A 23,897-nucleotide genomic window follows, 5' to 3' on the forward strand; every position below is an offset into this window, starting at 1 on the left:
GATGCCTTCGTCTGGGAGTCAGTGTGGATGAATGGTCTCTTAGCTACCCTCAAACACTCAAAAAGCCAGGGATTGACTCACAAAGGAGATCTGCCCGGCTAGGCTTAGCCAGACCAGTTTAGCCTAGGATTTCATAGAATCACAGAGTGATTGCTCTGCAATGTAGGATCCTTTCACCTGACATGGGGCTTGAACCCACGACTTTTAGATTGATAGCTCTACTGCCTGAGCGATTCAGGCATTTTTTAACAATATAGATTTAAAAGGGGGATTTAAGACTTTTGTCAGTGGAGTGGACAGTGGGGTGGTGCTCCAATGGAATTGGAGTTCAAGACCTGGGACTTTTACTAATATTTTGTGAAGCATTTCTACGGAGTTTCCCTGCAAAGCGTGGTTTTTACCACGTTGCAAAAATGCAAAGCTTTGCCCGAAATGGTGGGAGGAAGTTGGTGCAGATTCCGGAATGATGTCACAACCGCGTCCTTCTGGTGACTCACCCTCCAGCCTGGTCAGGGGCATCTGTGGGGCCAGCAGGTACCAAACGAGAAGCAACCTTAGCCCCACCCAGCTGGCAGGAGGCCTGGGCTTCTTCTCGGAAATTGCAAGAGGGGGAACTTCCTTTTCTGAAATGCAAATTGCTCCATGTTTACACTTTGATGCAACCCACGAATCTTTCTTTTGCTGCTCAGTCAACCGAGAATTGAGGAAGAAGGAGACAGAGGGAAAGTACTTAGCCATCAGAGCTCATTGTTGCCTCCAACATCCGTGCTGGACAAGGTGGACCCCCTTGGGACTGATCCAGCCACAAGGCTTTTCTCCTGCCCGTCACATTTTCCAGGGACAGACCTTGATGTGGAAAACACCTTACGGGAATGATTTCCACGAGTTATAAGCGCCACTGCTGAGTCAAGAAACACAGGTAGCACACAAGCCACTCGCTGAAAGAACATGACTTACCCAGCAAAAAATCCCGGGAGTTGTAGTTTGTTAAGGGTGCTGGGAATTGTAGCTCCATGAGGGGCAAACCATTCTGCCTTACACAAACCTTAAAAGGGAAGGGTGTTTTGAAGAGAGGACAGCACCCTCTCGTGGTTTCTCAAAGCACCGCCAAACGGACTCATATTGACCCTTGCTCTGCTTTGCTGCAGGTCAGAGAAAACCTTTGGCCCCCAGGTTTCGCTGCACTACTACGACTCCCACCACCCCCAACTAGCTGGTTTGGGATGATGGGAGATGTAGTCCAACAATGCCAGGAGATCCAAGATCGAAGAACTCTGGCTTAGAGGAATCTCTTGATCAACCAAGGACTGTCCGCAGAGCTGCAAAGCAGCCATTGCAGAGACCTCAGGAATGGTGAGCCCAGGGGGTTCCAGATGTTGTCGCACTCCATCTCCCATCTGCCCCTGCCAGAATGGCCCAGTGGGCAGGGGCGATGGGATTTGGAGTGTAGCAATGTTTCAGGGACCCCCAGTTTCCCCTCTCTGCGTTAGTGGTAGGGCAATGGGGAAGGACAGGATGGATGAAGTCCCATTGCATGAGTGGAGGTCCACTTGCAGAAGTGTTGGGTTCCGCCTAAGGTTTTAATGATTTTATTGTGGGAGGGCCGTTGCATAGGGCTGGAAACCAGTCCAGAAAAGCTTCTGCTAGTATGAAAACAAGTAAATATTGCAATTCCTAAAAGAGGTTGTAACCTCATTTCAAAAACAAAATAAAAACCCTGCCATTGCACCGATTGTAAAAGCTTGAGTCTCGAAAGAGAACTTGCAAACGAGGCTGCAATGTGATACCTGTCTTGGTTATCACGTTATAAGCTCACTGCATAGGTTCTGCAAGAGACCAGCAGAGGGCAGTCTTGCTCTATTAAAAATTGCTTGGCGCTTGACCAACTTCACAAGAGAAGACATCAGAAGTCCATCCAAAGGGGACTCTCCTGAACCTAGCAGACCAGCAGAACGAACTCAAACTGCAGAGAGCAAGCTGTGGGTGGGACAGGTGCGAGAACATAGGCAGAATTCCTGCATTGCAGGGGGTTGGACTAGATGACCCTCGGGGTACCAACTCTACAATTCTATGATCTCTGGTGGATCAGGCCAGAAGTCATCTAGTCCAGCATCCTGCTTCTCACATTGCGCAACCAGATCCTTCTGGGATATTCAAAGGCAGGACATGAGCTCCACAGGCTTCTCCCAACCCCACCGCTCAGCAAATGATATTGAATGGTAGACTGCCTCTGAACATGGATGTTCCAACACAGATCAGTTTCACAACTGGGGAGCAGGTGGGGAGAGAAAGGGGTGGCTCACCTTTGCTTGCCAGGATCCGTGCCCCCCAACATTTCTCCGATGAAAATAGGGATGTCTTATTCAATAATAATAGTAATAGTAATAATATTTATACCCTGTCCATCACACTGGGCTGCCCCAGCCACTCTGTGAGGCTTCCAACATAGATAAAAACATAAAACATTAAAAAAAACTTCCCTATACATTGCTGCCTTCAAATGTCTTCTAAAGGCTGTATAGTGACTTATCTCCTTGGTTCTGTACTTATTCTCCATTTCTCTGATGAAAATAGGGACATCCTAAGGCTAAGCAGGACATTCTGGGATTCAGAAACCAGAATGGCTTCTGTAAATCCGGGACTGTCCCTGGCAAATAGGGGCAATTGGAGGGTGTACAGGATCCAGATATTCATTGAGTAAAAAGGTAAAGGGACCCCTGACCATTAGGTCCAGTCGCGGACAACTCTGGGGTTGCGGCGCTCATCTCGCTTTACTGGCCGAGGGAGCCGGCGTACAGCTTCCGGGTCATGTGGCCAGCATGACTAAGCCGCTTCTGGTGAACCAGAGCAGCGCACGGAAATGCTGTTTACCTTCCTGCTGGAGCGGTACCTATTTATCTACTTGTACTTTGATGTGCTTTCGAACTGCTAGGTTGGCAGGAGCAGGGACCGAGCAACGGGAGCTCACCCTGTTGCGGGGATTCGAACCGCTGACCTTCTGATCTGCAAGCCCAAGAGGCTCATTGGAGATACCCACCCTAAAAGGCTGCTGTCAGTCAGTATAGCCCATATTGAGCCTGCTGGACCAATTGTCTGACTTCATATTAGAGAGCTTTCAGTGTTCCTGGCTCCCCTCTGCCTTTCAGGCCCAGGTGGTCTCCCCTCCTCACAGGTAGTTGTCTTCATCATCATTGTCACCGCTGCCATTGTTGTCGTCGTCTTCCTCCTCTTCCTCCTCATCCCTCGCCAGAGCTTCGATGTCGTGGGTGATGTCCGTGATCATGCGGTTGAAGGACTCTGACTCCGAGCGCAAGGACCAGCTGTCGTAGCTGCGCACGGCGGAGGCCGAGGTGTTGCTCATGCTCTTCTTGATGCGCCCGAAGCTGTCCGTCAAGATCCCTCCTTCGCGGATGCCGATGTTCTCCAGGAAGCTCTCAAAGTAGCCGATGTCCTGGTCAGGGATGAAGGGGCGCATCCCTGTGGAGGTGGAGCAGAGAAAGGTGCCAGGGAGATTGGGCGAAGGCTCCTTGGCCCACCAGGTCACCAGGAGCCTGTCCCTGCAATCCCCCAAAGGGCAAAACATCACCCGATCACCTTGCCAACAAAGGCCCGTACAGTGGTGCCTCGCAAGACGAAAAGAATCTGTTCTGTGATTCTCTTCGTCTAGCGGTTTTTTTCGTCTTGCGAAGCAAGCCCATTGAAGGATTAGCGGATTAGCGCTATTAGCGGCTTTTAGAGGCTTTTAGCGGCTTATCTGCTGATCGGATCAGCTGATAAGCGGCTTAGAAAAAGGGGGGGGAGGGGAAAAAACCAGCAGGAACTCGCAAAACATTGTCGTCTTGCGAAGCAAGCCCATAGGAGATTCGTTTTGCGAAGCACCTCCAAAACGGAAAACTCTTTCGTCTAGCGAGTTTTCCGTCTTGCGAGGCATTCGTCTTGCGGGGCACCACTGTATAGTTAAAGCCATGGTTTTCCCAGACGTGATGTATGGAAGTGACTTGACCTCCCCCAGCTGCGATTTTCCCATCTCTTCCCTCTTCTGCCCCACCAAAAGCAGATATTTTTCATTTACCCAGCAGCAGGAACTTCCGCTTTTCTCCGTAGAGCTGGAGAAGGCCGGCACAGTATCCCTCCACCGCCAGACCCATCCGGTATTCTCTCAGCAAGAAGGCAAACTGTTGGATCTCCTGCGGCGTCAGCTTGTTCCTGAGCTGTGGGGCGAGGCAAAGAGGCAGGACAGTCACGCCAAACGACAAACATTTATCATTTGCAAGGAGGGAACTGTAAAAACAGACGTCTTGCACCTCTTTCGGGAAACGTTTGGGAAATGTTTATTGTATATAGGGGAAATAATTGTGTACACCTGAAAACGGTGTAAATAAGTTTTGGTGGATGCAATAATGGAATACTGATTGGTATAGTTTTTGCAAAATATGCAGGGATTTATTATATGTAAAATGGACCATGGAAAGAGAATAAAGGAAGTCATTGATATCTTAAGGATGTAAAATGAGTATTGTAAATTGTAAAACAGAAAATTTAGTAATACACACACTCCTTTTTTTCTAAAAAAAATAGTTTAGGGGTACTCTCATTTTCCTACTCATATTGAAATACTGCCCCTCAACGAGGCCAAACTTAGATTCACAAAATGTTTAGGGGTATGTGTACCCCTGCGTCCCCCCCAAAAGCAGTGTGTGTGTGTGTGTGTGTGTGTGTGTGTGTGTGTGTGTATTTTTCTTCTATCTACTTGCTCCATGCCTATGCAGTGCTATAAACTTCTATCATGCTGCCTATGTTTACATCTATAGGTGAAATAGTTTTGTAGTGATTTTGATTTTTGCAATAATAATGCAAATGGACAGTTCCCAGGAGGAGGTTTTAGAAGCACCCAGTGACTGCAAGGCTCGTGGATTCAGGGCACCCAAAGTGCCTCTCCCCCCCAGGCCACCTCCCCAAACCCCACTCACTGTGATCATGTAGTCCTGTAGTTGCTCCAGGCCAGCGTTGCTCTGGTCGCTGCCGCTGCAGGCCGTGGCCAGGCTGTGATGGGACTGGTGGAAGGAGGGGGACGAAGTGTCGCTGCAACAGGCCTCAAAGGTGTCGTGGGAACCGTCACTGAGGGAGGAAGGAAGCAAGCGGATCAGTAACGCTTCCTGTCTCATGTTGTCAAGAAGGTCTCCTTCTCCTCCCCACTCCCCAATTGCAGATGTGGTGTTGGACTAGGTCAGCCTTCCCCATTGTGCCCTGGGACTACAACTCCCATCAGCCCCTGCAGCCAGCACAGCCATTGTGGACTACAACTCCCATCAGCCCCCACTGCCAGTGTAGCTATTCTGGACTACAACTCCCAGCAGTCCCCAGCCGGAGCAGACATTTTGGACTACAACTCCCATCAGCCCCCACTGCCAGTGCAGCCATCCTGGACTACAACTCCTTTACCTTTTTAGCAGATGAAAAGGTGCTTAATTGGTTACCATAACCAGGTAAAGGTAAAGGGACCCCTGACCATTAGGTCCAGTCGTGGCCGATTCTGGGGTTGCGGTGCTCATCTCGCTTTATTGGCCGAGGGAGCAAGTAATCCGGGTCATGTGGCTAGCAGGACTAAGCCGCTTCTGGCAAACCAGAGCAGCGCATGGAAACGCTGTTCACCTTCCTGCCAGAGCGGTACCTATTTATCTACTTGCACTTTGACATGCTTTCGAACTGCTAGGTTGGCAGGAGCAGGGACCGAGCAATGGGAGCTCACCCCGTCGCGGGGATTTGAACCGCCGACCTTCTGTTTGGCAAGTCCTAGGCTCTATGGTTTAACCCACAGCACCACCCGCGTCCCTCCTAAATGGTACCTGATATCTTATCTGCACTAGTTTTAGAAATGATTTATTAAAGAATCCCATAGGGTACCTTTTTAGCAGATGAAAAGGTGCTTAGTTGGTTAACAAAACCAATTAAATGACAAATCAGGTCAGCCTTCGACAACCAGGTACTGTTCCCATGTCAACTCCCATCAGCCCCAGTTGGTGCAGCCATTTTGGACTACAACTCCCATCAGCCCCATCCAGACATCCCGCTTGTTACCAGTGTGGGGGGGGGGCAGGACTCACAAAGAGCTACAGCAGCTGAAATCAGCATCATAGCCGTACGTCCCATCCGTCCGACAGCTCTCACCTGGAAGAAGACAGCACAGGGGGTTAAACGGGGTATAGGAAAACAGGTTTCTGCGCTGTCAGACCTCAACCCTCCATCCTGTCCTCTGCAAATCTGTGGCCTGGTGCGCATCACTTTGCAACCACCAGGTGGCCCAGGGGCAGCCCATATAGTACTTGGCAGGTTTTTTGGACTACAAATCCCATTATCCACAGTCAGCCAAGCCCAGTAGTCAGGGATGAGGCAAGTCATGGCCTAGAGCATATGGAAGGCACCCATAAAACTATTTCCACCAGTTTTATTTTATCACTAGCCAAAGGGGGTTTGCAATGCTAAAAAATGTTTGCTTGCAATGAGCAGGAACCAATGGCGCTGTTCTACTCATCTGAAGACCCATACCTAGTTTTGGGCACAACAGTTCAGTCACTGCTGGTCACAGCAGACGATACTGGGGTAGTATTGATTCCTCAACGTCAACTTCGTTGAACTGGTCATGTTCTTCGGATGCCTGATTATCGTCTTCCAAAGCAACTACAGTGGTACCTCGGGTTAAGTACTTAATTCGTTCCGGAGGTCCTTTCTTAACCTGAAACTGTTCTTAACTTGAAGCACCACTTTAGCTAATGGGGCCTCCTGCTGCTGCCGCACTGCTGGAGCACGATTTCTGTTCTTATCCTGAAGTTCTTAATCTGAAGCACTATTTCTGGGTTAGCGGAGTCTGTAACCTGAAGCGTATGTAACCTGAAGCGTATGTAACCTGAGGTACCACTGTGCTCTATTCCGAACTTAAAAATGGAAAGCGTAATGCCAAAGACTCTCTCAAGGCAAATCTAAAGTATAAACACCGACAACTGGGAAACACTGGCCTGCGAGCGCTCCAATTGGAGAACAGCCTTTACCAAAGGTGTCCCTCGAACTCAAGACAAAAGGGAGAAGCGTGCTAAGAGGAAGGCATGCTTGGCAAATCCACACCGTGATCAACTCCCGCCCAGGAACCAATGTCCCCACTGTGGAAGGATATGTGGATCCAGAATTGGCCTCCACAGTCATCTATGGACACACCATTAAGACCGTGTTCACGGAAGACAATCTTACTCAGCTACGAGGGATCGCCAAAGAAAGCAAAAGCAAAAGTACCATGCACCCAATTTTATGGAGTTCCTTTCCAGTTGAGGTCAGACATGTCCCCTCTCGCCTCAAGTTCTTCATTCCAGCATGCATTTATATTTGTTTGAATAGTTACAACTGACTTTTCCCCCCGTTGCAACTTTGTAATTTGCTTAGAGACGCTTGAAGCTAAGCAGTATATAAATTGTTCAAATAAATAAATGAATGAGCTGACTCTGTCTAAGGCGGTTGCGTAACAACAACAACAACAACAACAACAATAATAATTTATACCCCGCCTATCTGGCTGGGCTTTCCCGGCCACTCTGGGTGGCTTCCAACAAAATATTAAAATACAGTAATGCATCAAACATTAAAAGCTTCCCTAAATGTACTCACTCCGGCTAGACAGCCAAGGACGCTTCATGGTGGATGTGTAGTGATAACCAGCCCGGTCCACACACTCAATGGTTTGGTCCCCATAGATTATCTGGAAAACCTGGCAGATGAGAGCACACGATTCTTCTGCCATGTCCTGCACCCGAGGGAGAAAGGGCAGTCAGATCCATCTTCCAGAGTTGCTTGATCATTTGTGACCAGTCTAGAGGACGTGGTTATTTAGGTGGTATATCATACCCTCCAGCATTCCTCTGATGAAAATAGGTAAAAGGTAAAGGGACCCCTGACCATTAGGTCCAGTTGTGGCCGACTCTGGGGTTGCGGCGCTCATCTCGCTTTACTGGCCGAGGGAGCCAGCGTACAGCTTCCGGGTCATGTGGCCAGCAGGACTAAGCTGCTTCTGGCGAATCAGAACAGCGCACGGAAATGCTGTTTACCTTCCTGCCGGAGTGGTACCTATTTATCTACTTGTACTTTGACGTGCTTTCGAACTGCTAGGTTGGCAGGAGCAGGGACTGAGCATCGGGAGCTCACCCCGTTGCGGGGATTCGAACCGCCAACGTTCTGATCGGCAAGCCCTAGGCTCTGTGGTTTAACCCACAGTGCCACCTGCGTCCCTTCCAATTAAAATAGGAATGTCCTATTCCATTATTATTATTATTATTATTATTATTATTATTATTATTATTAACCCGCACACCTGGCTGGGCTGCCCCAGCCACTCTGGGTGGCTTCTAACATATATAAAAACATAATAAAACATTTAAAAACTTCCTTATCTAGGGTTAGAATCATAGAATCATAGAGTTGGAAGAGACCACAAGGGCCATCGAGTCCAACCCCCTGCCAAGCAGGAAACACCATCAGAGCACTCCTGACATATGGTTGTCAAGCCTCTGCTTAAAGACCTCCAAAGTAGGAGACTCCACCACACTCCTTGGCAGCAAATTCCACTGTCAAACAGCTCTTACTGTCAGGAAGTTCTTCCTAATGTTTAGGTGGAATCTTCTTTCTTGTAGTTTGGATCCATTGCTCCGTGTCCGCTTCTCTGGAGCAGCAGAAAACAACCTTTCTCCCTCCTCTATGTGACATCCTTTTATATATTTGAACATGGCTATCATATCACCCCTTAACCTCCTCTTCTCCAGGCTAAACATGCCCAGCTCCCTTAGCCGTTCCTCATAAGGCATCGTTTCCAGGCCTTTGACCAGGGTTGCCTTTTCCTTTTCCTTTTCCCTTTTTGTTTTCATATACATGTCCCCCCCCCTCTTTTTATGCTTTTGTTTTTATACAGATCACTTTTTTTTATCTTGTTGAGTCATAAAAAAAAGCTTTTAAAAATATGAAAGAGAGAGAGAGAGAGATTGTCTGTTTTGAAGGAAGGACGAGACCGGGCTTCAGGCTGCTCACCCTGTTAGCCACAGCCAGGATGATGAGATTGCAATAGGCTTCGGGGCTGGGCTCTTTGGGGTCTAGGGGGTTGTTCCCGGTGTGCCACCGGCGCTCCCAGCTGCCCCAGGTCTTGCCCCTCTCCCAGCTGCCGCTGTAGGCCTGTCGCCTCCTCTCCCAGCTGCCCCCAGCTTTGCCCGTGGGGCGGCGCTCCCAGCTGCCGCTGTAGGTCTGCCGGCGCTCCCAGCTCCCGAAGGGCCTGCCGCCTGCGGGGCCCTGCCTCTTCTCCCAGCTGCCCGTGCCCTGCTTCCGCTCCAGGCTGCCCCCTCCGCTGGGTCTGCCCTCCGGCCCGCCCCGTGCCATCTTCCAGTCCAGGCTGCAGATGGTGTGGCGTCGCTCCATCGTGCCCCCCAGATGCCGGGGTTCTGCCGGTCTCTTCTCAGCTGGCCCTCCGGCGAATTTCTTCTCCTGGGTGCTTCCAGGGTAAACATCCAAGCTGCCTCCTGCAGGGACCGGGTCCACTCCCAAGCCTGGGAATAATAGGAACAACAACACAACCTTAACCTGAGCCAACACTGTGATGCAGCAGCAAAAAAGGCCCATGAGTTGGGCCAAGGCTGATTGCCGAAGAATGGATGCTTTTGAATTATGGTGCTGGAGGAGACTCTTGAGAGTCCCATGGACTTCAAGAAGATCAAACCTGAAATATACTCGGAGTCGAGTGTGGATTTCATGCTCTTTATTCAGCTCAGAGTAGTGAGGAATGAATGTTTCCCCAAAATACCTGCTTTGTATACATTATTTATACAATGGGCTGCATGTGATTGGCTAATTCTGGGATTCTCCTGTAGGCCAATCAGGTTGTGGATTCACTTCCACCTGGAGCTGGATTGGGTGGCTCCTGAGGACCAATCATACTGCTGCATTGTTCTAGGACCAATCAGACTGCTGCATTGTTCTAGGACCAATCAGACTGCTGCATTCTAAATCCTATTGTTCTAGGACCAATCAGACTGCTGCACTTTGGATCCTATTCAACTCAGTACATAACAAAACCTCTCGGTTCTGAAGGAAATCAGCCCTGAGTGCTCACTGGAAGGACAGATCCTGAAGCTGAGGCTCCAAGACTTTGGGCACCTCATGAGAAGAGAAGACTCCCTGGAAAAGACCCTGATGTTGGGAAAGATGGAGGGCACAAGGAGAAGGGGACGACAGAGGACGAGATGGTGGGACAGTGTTCTCGAAGCTAGCCGCATGAGTTTGGCCAAACTGCGGGAGGCAGTGGAAGACAGGAGGGCCTGGCGTGCTCTGGTCCAGGGGGTCACAAAGAGTCGGACACGACTAAACGACTAAACAACAACAATTCTAGGCTGCATCTGCAGAAGTACAGTGTCCAAGAAAAGCTCACTAAATGCTGCTGAAACCTTCTCCTCCTCTCAGTCCTCTTCCGTTTCTCCCTTTGACCACTCATCACCATCCCACCCCCAACCCCCTGGCTCTGAGTTTTCTTCCCTCGGGGGCTCCCCAGCTGCTGCCTTCCATCCCTCCTCTGCGTCCAAACAGTCCATAACACCTAGTACAGTGGAACCTCGGTTCTCGAACGTCTCTGTTGACGAACGTTTCGGAACCCGAACGCCGAAAACCCGGAAGTAAATGCTTCCGCTTCCGAATGCGCCTTGGAAGTCGAATGGCTTCCGCTGTGTGTTTTTCAGTTTTCTCTCTCTTTTTAAATTTTTTATTTATTTATTGTATATTACAAGAAAATAAGTAGAAAAAGGAAATCGAAACAAAAGTCCATACATAACATTGTAAACACATTTGTCTACGTATTTTCCAAAATGCAGACTAGAAAAGAAAAAAAAGACAAAAGAAAAAAGAAAAAAGAAAAAAGAAAAAAGAAAAAAGAAAAAAGAAAAAAGAAAAAAGAAAAGAAAATAAGAAAAGAAAAAGAAATATTTTTCATAATCAATAATACCAAATTTATACTTTAAACATTACAATATATAAATCCTAGTTAAAATATTAGTTCTTTCATAATCCATCAAATCTTTGTATTCTTTATATTCTTCACAAGGTTAGTCTAAGCACAACTTTTGCATTTGAGCCCTGCTTGTGTAAATCTTCATTTAAACATTCCCATTGTTTCTGTACCATAGTTTTGGGTTTATGCCTTATTAAATCCGTCAATTTTGCTAACTCAATTCAATTTGCCAACAGCCCTCTGTGCCTCGGTTTTTGAACATTTCAGGTGTCGAACCGTCTTCCGGAACGGATTACGTTCGAAAACTGAGGTTCCACTGTAGAAGCAGCAGCTCATTGCAGAGAAGTTCTGCAAGGAAGAACAAGCTTGGGATTTCCTTTTGGGACCAGAGCGAGGAAAGTTTATTGAACCGCAGTAAAACTTTGAAGCCCTTTACTGCAGTGGAGACACACCATTCGTACGCAAGGTCCAGATCAGGGAACAACTCCAACACAGACTCCCTCGGAAGGCGGTGGACTTTTTTTCCTTTGGATGTTTTTAAGCAGAAAACTTAAGTTTTTTAAGTTTTCCTGCATTGCAGGGGGGGTTGATCTAGATGACCCCCTGGGTCCCTTCCGCCTCTGCAATTTTCTGATTTTATGCACGACAAGCGGTGGCGCTTAGGGAACTCCAATGGAGAAGAGGCTGTATTGGCTTATCTCTAACCTGTCAGGATAATAGTGAATGGATTTCTCTTGGTCTAACCTCAGAACAACCTTGTGAAGCAGGTTAGGCTGGGAGATAGCAATGCTCATTTGCTTCCAAGTTGGCAACAACTCGCTGCAAAATAAGGTTGTGTTTTGGGAATGGAAGACCCATGCTGCTATAAATAACCAGGTGAGCAAATCCTGCGCGTTCACACATTACAGCCGAGGAGAGCCGGTTATCCTGGCCGAACCCCTGAACTCAAGAGAAATTAGAGGGAAATGTTTTGACTTGTTCTTGGTAGTTCTTTGTATCAATTCCATAAAAAAACCCAATAAAAATTATTGCAAGAGAAAAGAAGTTTTGTAAGGTGGATTATTTGAAATATTGCAAGAAAGACTATGAAGAGAACTATTAGTTAAGGATAATTATATGTATTACAGAAAGTAAGAAATGCGGAATAAGTGATAAAAACAGAAAATCATCAGAGGTGTTGATGGAAGTCCAAAATACTGTATAAGATGAGAAGTTATGTTGTATGACTGTTGGAACTGATATGTTAATTTTTTAAAATAAAAATGTATATAGTGTATAAAAAATTTTTTACAGTGGTACCTCGGGTTAAGTACTTAATTCGTTCCGGAGGTTCGTTCTTAACCTGAAACTGTTCTTAACCTGAAGCACCACTTTAGCTAATGGGGCCTCCTGCTGCTGCCGTGCTTCCAGAACACGATTTCTGTTCTCATCCTGAAGCAAAGTTCTTAACCTGAAGCACTATTTCTGGGTTAGCGGAGTCTGTAACCTGAAGCATCTGTAACCTGAAGCGTATGTAACCCGAGGTACCACTGTATTGCAAGAGAAAAGGGGAAAGATATTGCAAATTGTGTGTACCAACTGAGCCAGCCCATGCACAAACATTCTGCCCTGAGGCCCATGGCTTGGAAGTGGCCTGATCCATTTTCAACCAGGTGGGAATTCTGTAGCCAGGAATCCTCCAGGTTACCTGAACCGACCCACACCTGTTTTGAGCACCAGGAGGTGCAGGGCATCGTCCCGCAGGTAGGAGGCGGCTGCAATTTCGTGGGTGGGGATCCTCAGGATGAGTTCCTCGTTGTCCCTCCAGGTAAGAAGCAGGCAGCGGGCCGATAGGCTCAAGATGCTATCCTGCTCCGGGGTTGTCTTCAGAGGAAGCTCCTTCAGTTGCTGCAGGAAAGGTGGAGCAAAAAGGAGGTGGGAACCCATTAAATGGTGCCCAGTTTTGCATCCCTGGGAAGGACTTCCCCAAGCTGTAGTCCTCCAGGCCAGCTGCTCTGGACCACAACTCCCATCAGCCCCTAGAGCAGGGGTCTGCAACCTTTAAGACAAAAAGAGCCACTTGGACCCGTTTCCGAAGAAAGAAACAACTGGGAGCCGCAAAACTCGTCATTATAAAAATAACTTTTTTGTCACTTTTTAAAATTATTTCTTCGTTTGACCCCTCAGAATTACTCCTCCTCATAGAAATGAAGGTTAAATTAACAAGTTACCTTTTTGTGTGTGTGTGTTCTTCACTCCCCTTCAAAACAGTGACCAGCATACATGCCCCCTTTCAATGCAGTGACCAGCGTACATGCCCCTTACAATGTAGCGGGCGGGCGGGCAGGAAGGTGACGTCGGGACGGTGCGTGACTAACGCACCGCCCCCATGCGACGTCACAGCCAGTACAGCGCCCGCCACAGTGGGGAGTGTCGGGGCGCACAATGCGCCTCCTCCCCTCGCTAGTATCCGCCCCGGAGCCACGGCAAAGGTGTAAAAGAGCCACATGTGGCTCCGGAGCCGCGGGTTGCAGACCCCTGCCCTAGAGGACTCCAAGTTGGGGGAAACTGGACTATGAGGCCATCCCATCAATGCAGAAAAGCACAGGGGGGTAGACTAGACGAGCCTTGGGGTTCCTCCCAACTCCACACTTCTATGAAATTGACTCAGATAACTCAGGCAAGTCAGCCAAGCCACACACCACAGGGAAAGGCAGAATAGTCTCTGAGTCTAAACATACTTGCTTATGCTGTGCTGATGATGACCACCAGACAGGTAGCTTCAGAAAGGGATTAGAAGGATTGGCCCAAGAGGCTTTGTCACCTGGGCTGGAGCACCTGGGATATATAGAATCCCAAGCGGCCAAGTTATTTTGGCAGCCGAGACATGGCGACATAACTTCTTCATCCTAGTGGTTCTCCCTAGTGGCGCCTGTCGCAAGTCTCTTCAGCACCTCTGCATCCCTTCGCGCCCTCCCAAGCGGGCAGTTTCCGTTTCAAGCATAGGACTGTTAATTGAACAACACCAAAGCGCATTGAAGTACATTGGAAGGTTACCCTTGCGGTGTCCAGTAGCTGCAACAGCTCGTCGCGGCTGGAGGGGTTCAAGGAAGTCGTTACCCAAGTCAGGTGACCTAAAAACTGGAGATAAAGAGATAAGAAGCCACAATAAAGTGGGACAAGGCTGAGGCAGGAATCTTCTAAGTGATGGTTCCATGCTGAAAGCAGAGGGGTATGTCTGGATAGATCTGTGGTGAGGAGGACAGACTGAAAGACCTACATTGGCTCCCAGTACGTTTCCAAGCACAATTAAAAGTGTTGGTGCTGACCTTTAAAGCCCTAAATGGCCTCGGTCCAGTATACCTGAAGGAGCGTCTCCACCCCCATTGCTCAGTCTGGACACTGAGGTCCAGCTCTGAGGGCCTTCTGGCGGTTCCCTCACTGCGAGAAGCAAAGCTACAGGGAACCAGGCAGAGGGCCTTCTCGGTAGTGGCACCCGCCCTGTGGAACGCCCTCCCACCAGATGTCAATGAGAACAACAACTACCAGACTTTCAGAAGACATCTGAAGGCAGCCCCGTTTAGGGAAGCTTTGAATGTTTGATGCATTACTGTATTTTAATATTTTATTGAAAGCCGTCCAGAGTGGCTGGGGAGGCCCGGCCAGATGGGCAGGGTATAAGTAATAAATTATTATTATTATTATTATTGTTGTTGTTGTTGTTGTTGTTGTTGTTGTTGTTGTTGTTTTTCAGATCCAGAACATACATTGCGTCATTTTGGGATGTTTTCGTGATTTAGGCTGTCAAATAGTTTGGAAGTTTTAATTGCATAGGAACATAAGGTATAGCACACTGGCAGAAAATGTATCACATGGTCCTCAGTTGCTGCATTGACACCAGCAAGTTCCGCACTCTGCCCCTTGTGCACCCTCACCTTCACTTCCTTTTCCACGTAGTCGTGCAGGAGGATCTGAGGGTCGATGAGATAGTCCGGAGGGTAGAGCGGGACAGAGTGAAGAGGGCGGCGGCAGAGGCTGCTCTTGAGGGCCTGCCTTCGGGCTGCCTTTGGGAAGACGAGCCTCTTGATCGGTGACACGAAGCCCTGTTGGGGAAGCAGGCAGAAGCAGAGGCCCCGTCAGTAAAGCCGCAACAGGAGGGTGATGGAGAACGGGCTGCAGGCAGGCCAGATGCCGGCAGATGCCCTCGTTGCAAACATGAGCCAACCGTGCGATGCAGCAGCAAAGTAAGCCGATGCAATCCTGGGCTGCATAAACAGAAGTCCAGGATTCCCCAAACTTGGGTCTCCAGCTGTTGTTCAACTACAACTCCCATCATCCCTAGTTAGCAGGACCAGTGGACCAGGGGTGATGGGAACTGTAGTCCCAAAACAGTTGGAGACCCATGTTTGGGGAACCCTGGTCTAGATCAAGCTGGAAGGTGTGCAGAGGAGGGCGACCGAGATGATCAAGGGTCTGGAAACCAAGCCTGATGAGTAACGGTTGAAGGAGCTGGGTATGGCTAGCCTGGAGAAGAGGAGACGTAGCCGTCTTCAAATATTTGAAAGGCAATCACACGGAAAATAGGGCAAGCTTGTTTTCTGCTGCTGCTGCTGCAGAAGGTAAATGTCATGGCCTGGGATTCGGACTCGGATGCTGAACCTGAAGAATCCCAGCCTGCGCAGGATTCCCCGCCTCCAGAACCAGCTGAGCTGGGGCTGGGGCTTGAGCCTGAAGGGTCCTCACCTGTGCTGGATCCTCAGGTGCAGGCATCAGCTGAGTCTGCTCTGGCTCCAGAGGTGATGGAGGACCCATTGCCTGCAGGTGCTCCACTCTCAGCCCCGTCAGGGGAAGCTGAGGTTGCCTCTGGGTCCGGTAACCCTCCAGCCTCTCCTGAGCTGCAGAGGCTCAGGGCAGAGAGGCGGAGGGAACTAAGTTCCCGCAGGAGGAGTGCTCGCCTCCAGGCCAGGAGAGGCGAGTCACCAGTGGATCAGGGCCGCCCTATGCCTCAGGACAGATAAAAGCCGGCCAGCCCCAGTCCCTAGTTGCAGGAGCGACTTTGTAGCTTGCCAGTTCCTGCCTGAACCCTGTCTTGCTCTTCTGCCATCGCTTCTGACCTCACCAGACTCCCTGCCCTGCACCCAGCTTCAGCTTTTACAGACTGCCTCCATATTGCTCCTTCGACCTTGGACTGGACTCGGACCTCGCCTCTCGGTTGACCCACGGGACCAGCACAGTAAGGCTTGAATCAATGGATTCAAATGACGAGAAAGGAGATTTCGACTAAACATTAAGAATTACTTTCTGACACTAGGAGCGGTTTGACCGTGGATTGTGGAGCAGATTCCCTCAGAAGGTGGTGGAGGTTTTCAAGCAGAGGTTGGATGGCCATCTGTCAGGGATGCTTTAGCTGACGTTCCTGCACTGCAGGGGGTTGGAATAGATGACCTTTGGGAGTCCCTCCCAACCCTACAATGCTATGATTCCATGGCTTCGTCCAGACTCCGTGATAAATGCAGATGGCTCCGAGCGCGCTCTCTGCCAGAAGGCCAAATTAAGTTCTGTATCAAGGAAATAAAAAGCCTGCAGCCTAATTGAATGCAATTTGCATATCATTGCTATTTTGCATTATTTATCTTTGCTCCTGCTACAGCAATCAACAGGAAGGAAGGATACCGGGCGAGGAAACCTGGGCTCTGTCACCCCACACAGACCCTTCTCTCACATTCCCAGAAAGCAACTAGGTAGCCCCTTCCTCTCTCCAGAAGTTTTGCCTCAGTTTCCAGCTAATCTCATCCAGTTCCACACGTTAAGGGCTCATCCATATTTACCTTTCGTCCCATGCTTTCCAGGCACCAATTCCAGGCATCAATAGAATTTATCTATAATCTATTGAAACATACATATCATCATAAAAGCATCACAGCACCGGCCCTTTCCTTAAAAAGAGCCCGTGGTTTCCTCAGGTGGGTAGTAGCAACTCCTGGGGGGGCAGTGGGGGACACTAAGAGGTAGGGGGCATGAGAGGTCAATGACTATCAGACTTCGAAATCATCAGTGTTAATTGAATTTAATTGTTTTAATTGGATTTTGTGCAATTAATTGTCACTACTTTGAATTTTACTGTGTTATTATTTTCCTTAGTGGGGCTACCTTTGAAGGTGACCCGGAAACTACAACTAATCCAGAATGAAGCAGCTAGACTGGTGACTGGGAGCGGCCGCCGAGACCACATAACACCGGTCCTCAGAGATCTGCATTGGCTCTCAGTACGTTTCCGAGCACAATTCAAAGTGTTGGTGCTGACCTTGAAAGCCCTAAACGGCGTCGGTCCAGTATGCCTGAAGGAGCGTCTCCATTCCCATCGTTCTGCCCAGACACTGAGGTCCAGCTCCGAGGGCCTTCTGGCGGTTCCCTCATTGCGAGAAGTGAGGTTACAGGGAACCAGGCAGAGGGCCTTCTCGGTAGTGGCACCCACCCTGTGGAATGCCCTCCCATCAGGTGTGAAAGAGAACAGCTACTACCAGACTTTTAGAAGACATCTGAAGGCAGCCCTGTTTAGGGAAGCTTTTAATGTTTGACAGACAACTGTATTTTAATACTTTGTTCGAAGCCGCCCAGAGTGGTTGGGGAAACCCAGCCAGATGGGTGGGGTATAAATAATAAATTATTATTATTATAACATGCAAACCACTATTCTGGATGATGCTTTCTATAGGATAGAGGGCACCGGGGTCCACGACATTTATGGAGCCAAGGGGGAGGCAGCTCAAAAAAGTCCAGGAACCACTGCATTAAGATAACCATCGCAAACAAATTGCAATGCACGTTCATTAAACAGCCGGTGTTACCCAAACTCCCTGCAAACAAATCAGGATGAATTCTCCATCAACAGGTCACCTGGCCACAAAGTGAGGTGGATGGATCCTTCAGGTGCAGCGGTTTGCAGATATGACACACACCCCTGGGGAAATTTCCCTGTGCAAAAATCTCACTGATGTGGGATCTTTTGCAGCTCCCGTTCACTTCTGTGGGGCTTGAACTGGAAAACCTTATGATGGATCAGGAGGCCTCTAAACCAGGGGTCAGCAAACTTACCGCGCCTCGGGCCGGTGTCTCCAACGCCGATCACACAGTGGGCCGGAGGCAGGGGAGTGCATGCCCGTACGCTTGCACATACGCTATTTCCAGCACACTTCTGGGTCAGAGGAGCATCGGAAATAGCTTGTACACATGTGCACGGGCCTCCTCTGACCCAGATGTGCACCGCAAATAATGCTTGTGCATGTGCAAATAATGCTTGCACATGTGCAAATAACACGTGTGCATGCACAAATAACACTTGCACATGTGCAAATAACACTTGTGCATGCGCAAATAATGCTTGCACATGTGCACAAGCAATTTCCGGTGCTCCTCCGACCCAGAAGTGGGCAGCCGCGCAGCACAGCGCGGGTAAGAGCGGGTGGCGGGGGTAACTGTGGGCCGGATAAACGAGTCCTTGGGCCTTATCTGGCCCATGGGTCTTAGTTTGGGGACCCCTGCTCCAGACAGTTAGAGTGGAGGCAGGGGAGACATTGGGACCACCTGCTTCAGGCGCCCAACAACTGCCTTCTCTTTGCCCCATGGGTGATGCCCAAGCAAAGCAATTTAACATGCCGGTCTTGGGATTGGCTGCTGCTGTTTTTTCGGCCAGGAGCCCAGGCTGACAGCTGGGCTTCGCCTTGGACAGCTGGAGGGGAAATGTTTCCCCAGAGGCTTCGGATGGTGCTGGAACTGTGACAGGGTGGGGAAAGGCCACCCAGACCCATCTGCTCAGGATGTGGGCAGGGCGGGGGAGAAGACATCATTGCTCCCCTCCCTCGATTCCTAAAGCTAAACCAAGAACGGCAAGCACATTCGCTTCTCTTGAAAAGATTCTGCAAGGCTCAAGATAGGCCTGGGCTGAGTCCTGGGACTTGCAGGGTCAGTTCAATGCCTGTTCGCCTCAGTTCCCTCCCCTTTTTATGAAGATCACCCGCTCTGGGATCCCACAGCTAATTCTCCCCTGGCCTCCTCGCTGGCCCAAATAGGACTAATTTAGCCAGCTAGCCCTGGTGATCATCCAGTGTTTATTGGATGGATTTCCCCTCTAAATTGATTTTTGAATTCTGAATTTATTGCTATTCATGTTTTATACTGTATTTTATGCTGTTTTTTGTTGCATCAATTAAGTGTTTCAGAAAAGCAATGACAAACCTAGACAACATCTTAAAAAGCAGAGACATCACCTTGCCGACAAAGGTCCGTATAGTTAAAGCTATGGTTTTCCCAGTAGTGATGTATGGAAGTGAAAGTTGGACCATAAAGAAGGCTGATCGCCGAAGAATGGATGCTTTTGAATTGTGGTGCTGCAGGAGACTATTAAGAGTCCCATGGACTGCAAGAAGATCCAACCTCTCCATTCTGAAGGAAATCAGTCCTGAGTGCTCACTGGAAGGACAGACTGAAGCTGAGGTGCCAAGAATTTGGCCACCTCATGAGAAGAGAAGACTCCCTGGAAAAGACCCTGATGTTGGGAAAGATGGAGGGCACAAGGAGAAGGGGAAGACAGAGGACGAGATGGTGGGACAGTGTTCTCGAAGCTTCCAGCATGAGTTTGACCAAACTGCGGGAGGCAGTGGAAGACAGGAGTGCCTGGCATGCTCTGGTCCAGGGGGTCACAAAGAGTTGGACACGACTAGACGACGAAATTTGTTGTTAGCCGCCCTGAGCCCGGTTTTCTGAACTGGGAAGGGCGGGGTATAAATAAAAAAATATTAATTATTATTATTTGGGGAGCTCCTCTGATCATGTGCAGAGAGCACATCCGCCCACCCCTTCCAGCGCTCCTCTACCTTGAAGGCATCTCAGTTGCGGTGAGTGGCCAAGTGAGACTGTCAATGCCAGGTAAGCAAGAGGCGTGAACAGCTTTCAGGTGATTCTGAAGCAGTCTGTGGCTGAATCCTGGTTCATAGAATTACCTGCACAAACACTATGCAATAAAACGAAAGAACATAGCCCCCATCTCTCCCCCCCTCTCCTTTCAACTCCTTCACAGATTCCCCCCCCCCACACCTCTGTTTAAAAACCTCCAGTTTTTAAGGAGAGTGCAAGAAAATCTGTTCCACTGCTGAACAGTTCTTTCCATCAGAAAGGTCTTCCTCAGGTTTGGTCGGGATCTCCATTCTTGTAACTTGAAGCCATTGGTTCGGGTGCCACCTCTGGACCAGGAGAAAGCTAGTTTGCTCCATCTTCCGTGTGACCGCCCTTCAGATACTTAAAGATGGTTATCCTGTCTCCTCTCAGCCTCCTCTTTCCCAGGCTAAACATACCGTATTTTTTGCACCATGACACTCACTTTTTTCCTCCTAGAAAGTAAGGGGAAATGTCTGTGCGTGTTATGGAGCGAATGCCTGCGGGTGGCGGGGGGATCTGCTGCAGTTGTGAGCAGAGGATCCATGGTTCCCCTTCCTCCCTCCTCCGTGGCTTGCTTTGAAACAGCAAAGCGGGAGAAGAGCCGCTGAGTGGGGAGGAGAGAGGGACAGAGAGCCTGCTTCTTTAAAGGAGCAAAGCGCGAGAGGAGAGGAGCCTTCTCCCCTTATACCCCTCTTCTTCATTATTAGCAGCATCCTTCTCCACACACCCCACGTGTGTCCCTTGTCCCTTGAGTGCTTTTCCTTCCTTCCCCAATTAAAACGTGGTTACAAAGCACGGAGCCACATGGATCCTCAGGATTTTTGCACTGGGTCACCCCAAATTCACCATCAGATCACATAGCATGTCCATGGCTACAGTTTGCACCAAAAAAATCACGCACCCACTGTTGCCTGGGGCCGCAGTGGTGCAAAAATGTGGTTACAAAGCATGGATCCACATGGATCCTCAGGATTTTTGCATTGGGCTACTCCAAACTCATCGTCAGATCACATGTCTGTGGCCACAGCATGACCCACAAAAATCATACATCCACTGTTTCGTTTAGAATATTTTTTTTTCTTGTTTTCCTCCTCTAAAAACTACATGCGTGTTATGGTCTGGTGCGTGTTATAGAGCGAAAAATACGGTACTCAACTCCCTCAACTGTTCCTCATCAGGCTTGGTTTCCAGACCCTTGACCATCTCTGTCACCCTCCTCTGCACACCTTCCAGCTTGTGACTATCCCTCTTAAATTGTGGTGCCCAGAACTGGATACAGGACTCCAGGTGTGGTCTGACCAAGGCAGAATAGAGTAGGACTATTACTTCCCAAGGTCGGGCTGGGAATATAGGCTGTCTGAAGCCCTGGAAACCTGCTGCCAGCCAGTGTGAGCAGTACTGGGAGAGATGGCCCAATGATCTGATTCAGTCCAAGGTAGCGTCCTACATTCTGATGTGTAACAGTTGGTTTCTAAAATGTGAATGTGCTTGGCACCAACACCAGGAGCAGAGACCGGCCACCTAACCCAAGATTGATTAAAGTCAGTGGCGGAGGAACCCTCTCTGGCACCTGGGGCAGGAGCGTGTCGTACGGAGTGCGCATGTGCGCAGGGCCTTGCAGAGCCAGGCAGAGGCCCGGGCCAGGTAGATAATGTACCCCCCCTTTTTTACCCTGGGGATAACTGGAGTCTTATACGCCAGGGAAGCTTTCCCCTCGCGCTGCCAGCCATGGTCCCAGGAATCCACCCACCACTGCCACCGCCTTTGCGCCTCCGCGTTCGCCCCAGTGCATCCCCTGCGATTGTGAATATGCTGACCGAGGCCTCTTTTGGAATCGGAGGCCCGGGCCAAGTGGCCCATATGCCCCCCCCCGCCTGGGCCTGCATGTGCGGCATCCCATACGGACTGCGCATGTGCAGCATCCCATGCGTGTGCACTCCATGTGGAATACTGCATATGCGCAGTCCGTAGGGAATGCCACACATGCACACTCCGTATGGGATGCTGCTCACGCGCAGCTTCTGTACGGGCTGCCGCTTACACGGCAACCACGAGCATTATCCCGTACGGATTGCGCATGTGCGGCATCCCGTATGGAGTGCGCACACACGGTAGCCTGTACGGACGCCCATGTGGACGGCGTGCGAGAGCGGCAGCCCGTACAGACGCCGTGTGAGTGGCGCCCATACGGACTGTGTGCACCCTCGGCCGCTCTACAGCTGGGGGAAGGCAGAGGCCATCTTGTCACCCCCTGGAGTGGCACCCAAGCTGCCCCGCCCCCTCCGTCCCCCCCTCCTACACCCCTGATTAAAGTCACAGGTAATTACAGTGGTGCCTCGCAAGACGAAAAGAATCCGTTCTGTGATTCTCTTCGTCTAGCGGTTTTTTCGTCTTGCGAAGCAAGCCCATTGACAGATTAGCGAATTAGCGCTATTAGCGGCTTTTAGCGGCTTATCTGCTGATCGGATCAGCTGATAAGCGGCTTAGCGGCTTAGAAAAAGGGGGGGGAGGAAAAAAACCCAGCAGGAACTCGCAAGACATTGTCGTCTTGCGAAGCAAGCCCATAGGAAATTCGTTTTGCGAAGCACCTCCAAAACGGAAAACTCTTTCGTCTAGCGAGTTTTCCGTCTTGCGAGGCATTCGTCTTGCGGGGCACCACTGTACTCTGTTTGCTCTGATGCATTGCACTTATTTTTGCACTCAACTTGTAGGATGGAATTCTGGGGCCAGCTCAATCAAAGCTCTGGGAGTCGCCGGATAGCAACATGGGGCTGGGGACGGGCAGAAAACAAGTGATGGAAACGGCAGTTCCAAAATAGATTCTGCGGTGCACGGCTGTCTCGTTTCACGGCATGCTGACAGTGGTGGCACCATTGTTTGCTGGCCCCTCCTCCTTTCTAAGGGCCAAATCCTTTTTGTGGCTTAGGAAAAAGGTTGTGTGGCGTTTGCATAGGGCAGCTGGGGTTCCCTGAACACCTTACGCAGCCCATGCCAGCCTGGTGCCTGACGGATATTTTAGACTACAACACATGGGAGTTTTAGTCTGAAACACCTGGACCAGGGGTCAGCATACTTTTTCAGCAGGGGGCCGGTCCACTGTCCCTCAGACCTTGTGGGGGCCAGACTATTTTTTTTGGGGGGGGGATGAACGAATTCCTATGATCCACAAATAACCCAGAGATGCATTTGAAATAAAAGCACATATTCTACTCATATAAAACACCAGGCCGACCCCACAAATAACCCAGAGATGCATTTTAAATAAAAGGACACATTCTACTCATGTAAAAACACGCTGATTCCCGGACTGTCCGCGGGCTGGATTGAGAAGGCGATTGGGCCGCATCCAGCCCCTGGGCCTTAATTGCCTACCCATAACCTGGACTATACACTTGGCTGTTGCCGGCTCCCTTAAGAGATCCAAGGATCTGTTTTGCACACAACCCAGCCTTCCTCATCAGGTCAGGTTGGAGAGGTGGAAACTGATGTGTGTCATCCCTTCACCCCATAGAGCACCCAACACACCAATTCACAGAAAAGCACCCCCATACGGCATTTGCCCCCCCCCCACACTCACCTTCTTGCCTTTCTTTGCTTCGTGCTCCATGCCTCGTCCTCGCTCTGCTCCTGCCCCAGGAAGGCGGCTTTTCCTTTACGCCAGCCATCCTTTGTTTCCTCCATCCTGTGTCGGAAACTCCACCAAGCGACCGGCCCTGATGTCAAGTTGCCAAGTTCCTGCCCCTCCTGGGATTGATAAGCAGATGGGAGCTGCTGTGGAACAGCAAGGGGCTCGGAGGGGCTTTTGGATGTCAGAGAAGGATCGAAGTGTAGAATTGAGAGGGAACCCCAAAGGTCATCCATACCAACCCTCAGCAATGAAGGAACCACAGCTAAAGAATCCCTGCTAGGTTGCCACCCAACCTCTGTCCAAAAACCTCAGTTGGGGGGGTGGATTAACAAG

The 23,897-nt window shown here is 49.7% G+C and overlaps 1 protein-coding gene across 2 annotated transcripts; it reads right to left on the reverse strand.

Moving 5' to 3' along the window:
• On the reverse strand, window positions 1–23,840 carry CCM2L (CCM2 like scaffold protein). Of its 2 annotated transcripts, XM_081196267.1 has the most exons (10): window positions 23,514–23,839; window positions 14,938–15,105; window positions 14,060–14,143; window positions 12,727–12,910; window positions 9,064–9,572; window positions 7,654–7,789; window positions 6,105–6,168; window positions 4,971–5,118; window positions 4,073–4,211; window positions 1–3,477 (listed from the first exon to the last, which is right to left on the reverse strand). In XM_081196267.1, exons 1-10 carry the CDS (start codon window positions 23,541–23,543, stop codon window positions 3,167–3,169), a joined length of 1,773 nt encoding a protein of 590 aa, XP_081052393.1. In that variant the 5' UTR covers window positions 23,544–23,839; the 3' UTR covers window positions 1–3,166. The 2 variants fall into 2 exon arrangements, with proteins under 2 accessions (XP_081052393.1, XP_081052394.1); XM_081196268.1 differs by lacking the exon at window positions 14,938–15,105 and having other exon boundaries at window positions 23,514–23,840.
• Between the last annotated feature and the right edge of the window lie 57 nt (window positions 23,841–23,897).

Source organism: Podarcis bocagei (assembly GCF_964188305.1).
Source record: "Podarcis bocagei genome assembly, chromosome: 5".
Lineage (NCBI taxonomy): Eukaryota > Metazoa > Chordata > Lepidosauria > Squamata > Lacertidae > Podarcis > Podarcis bocagei.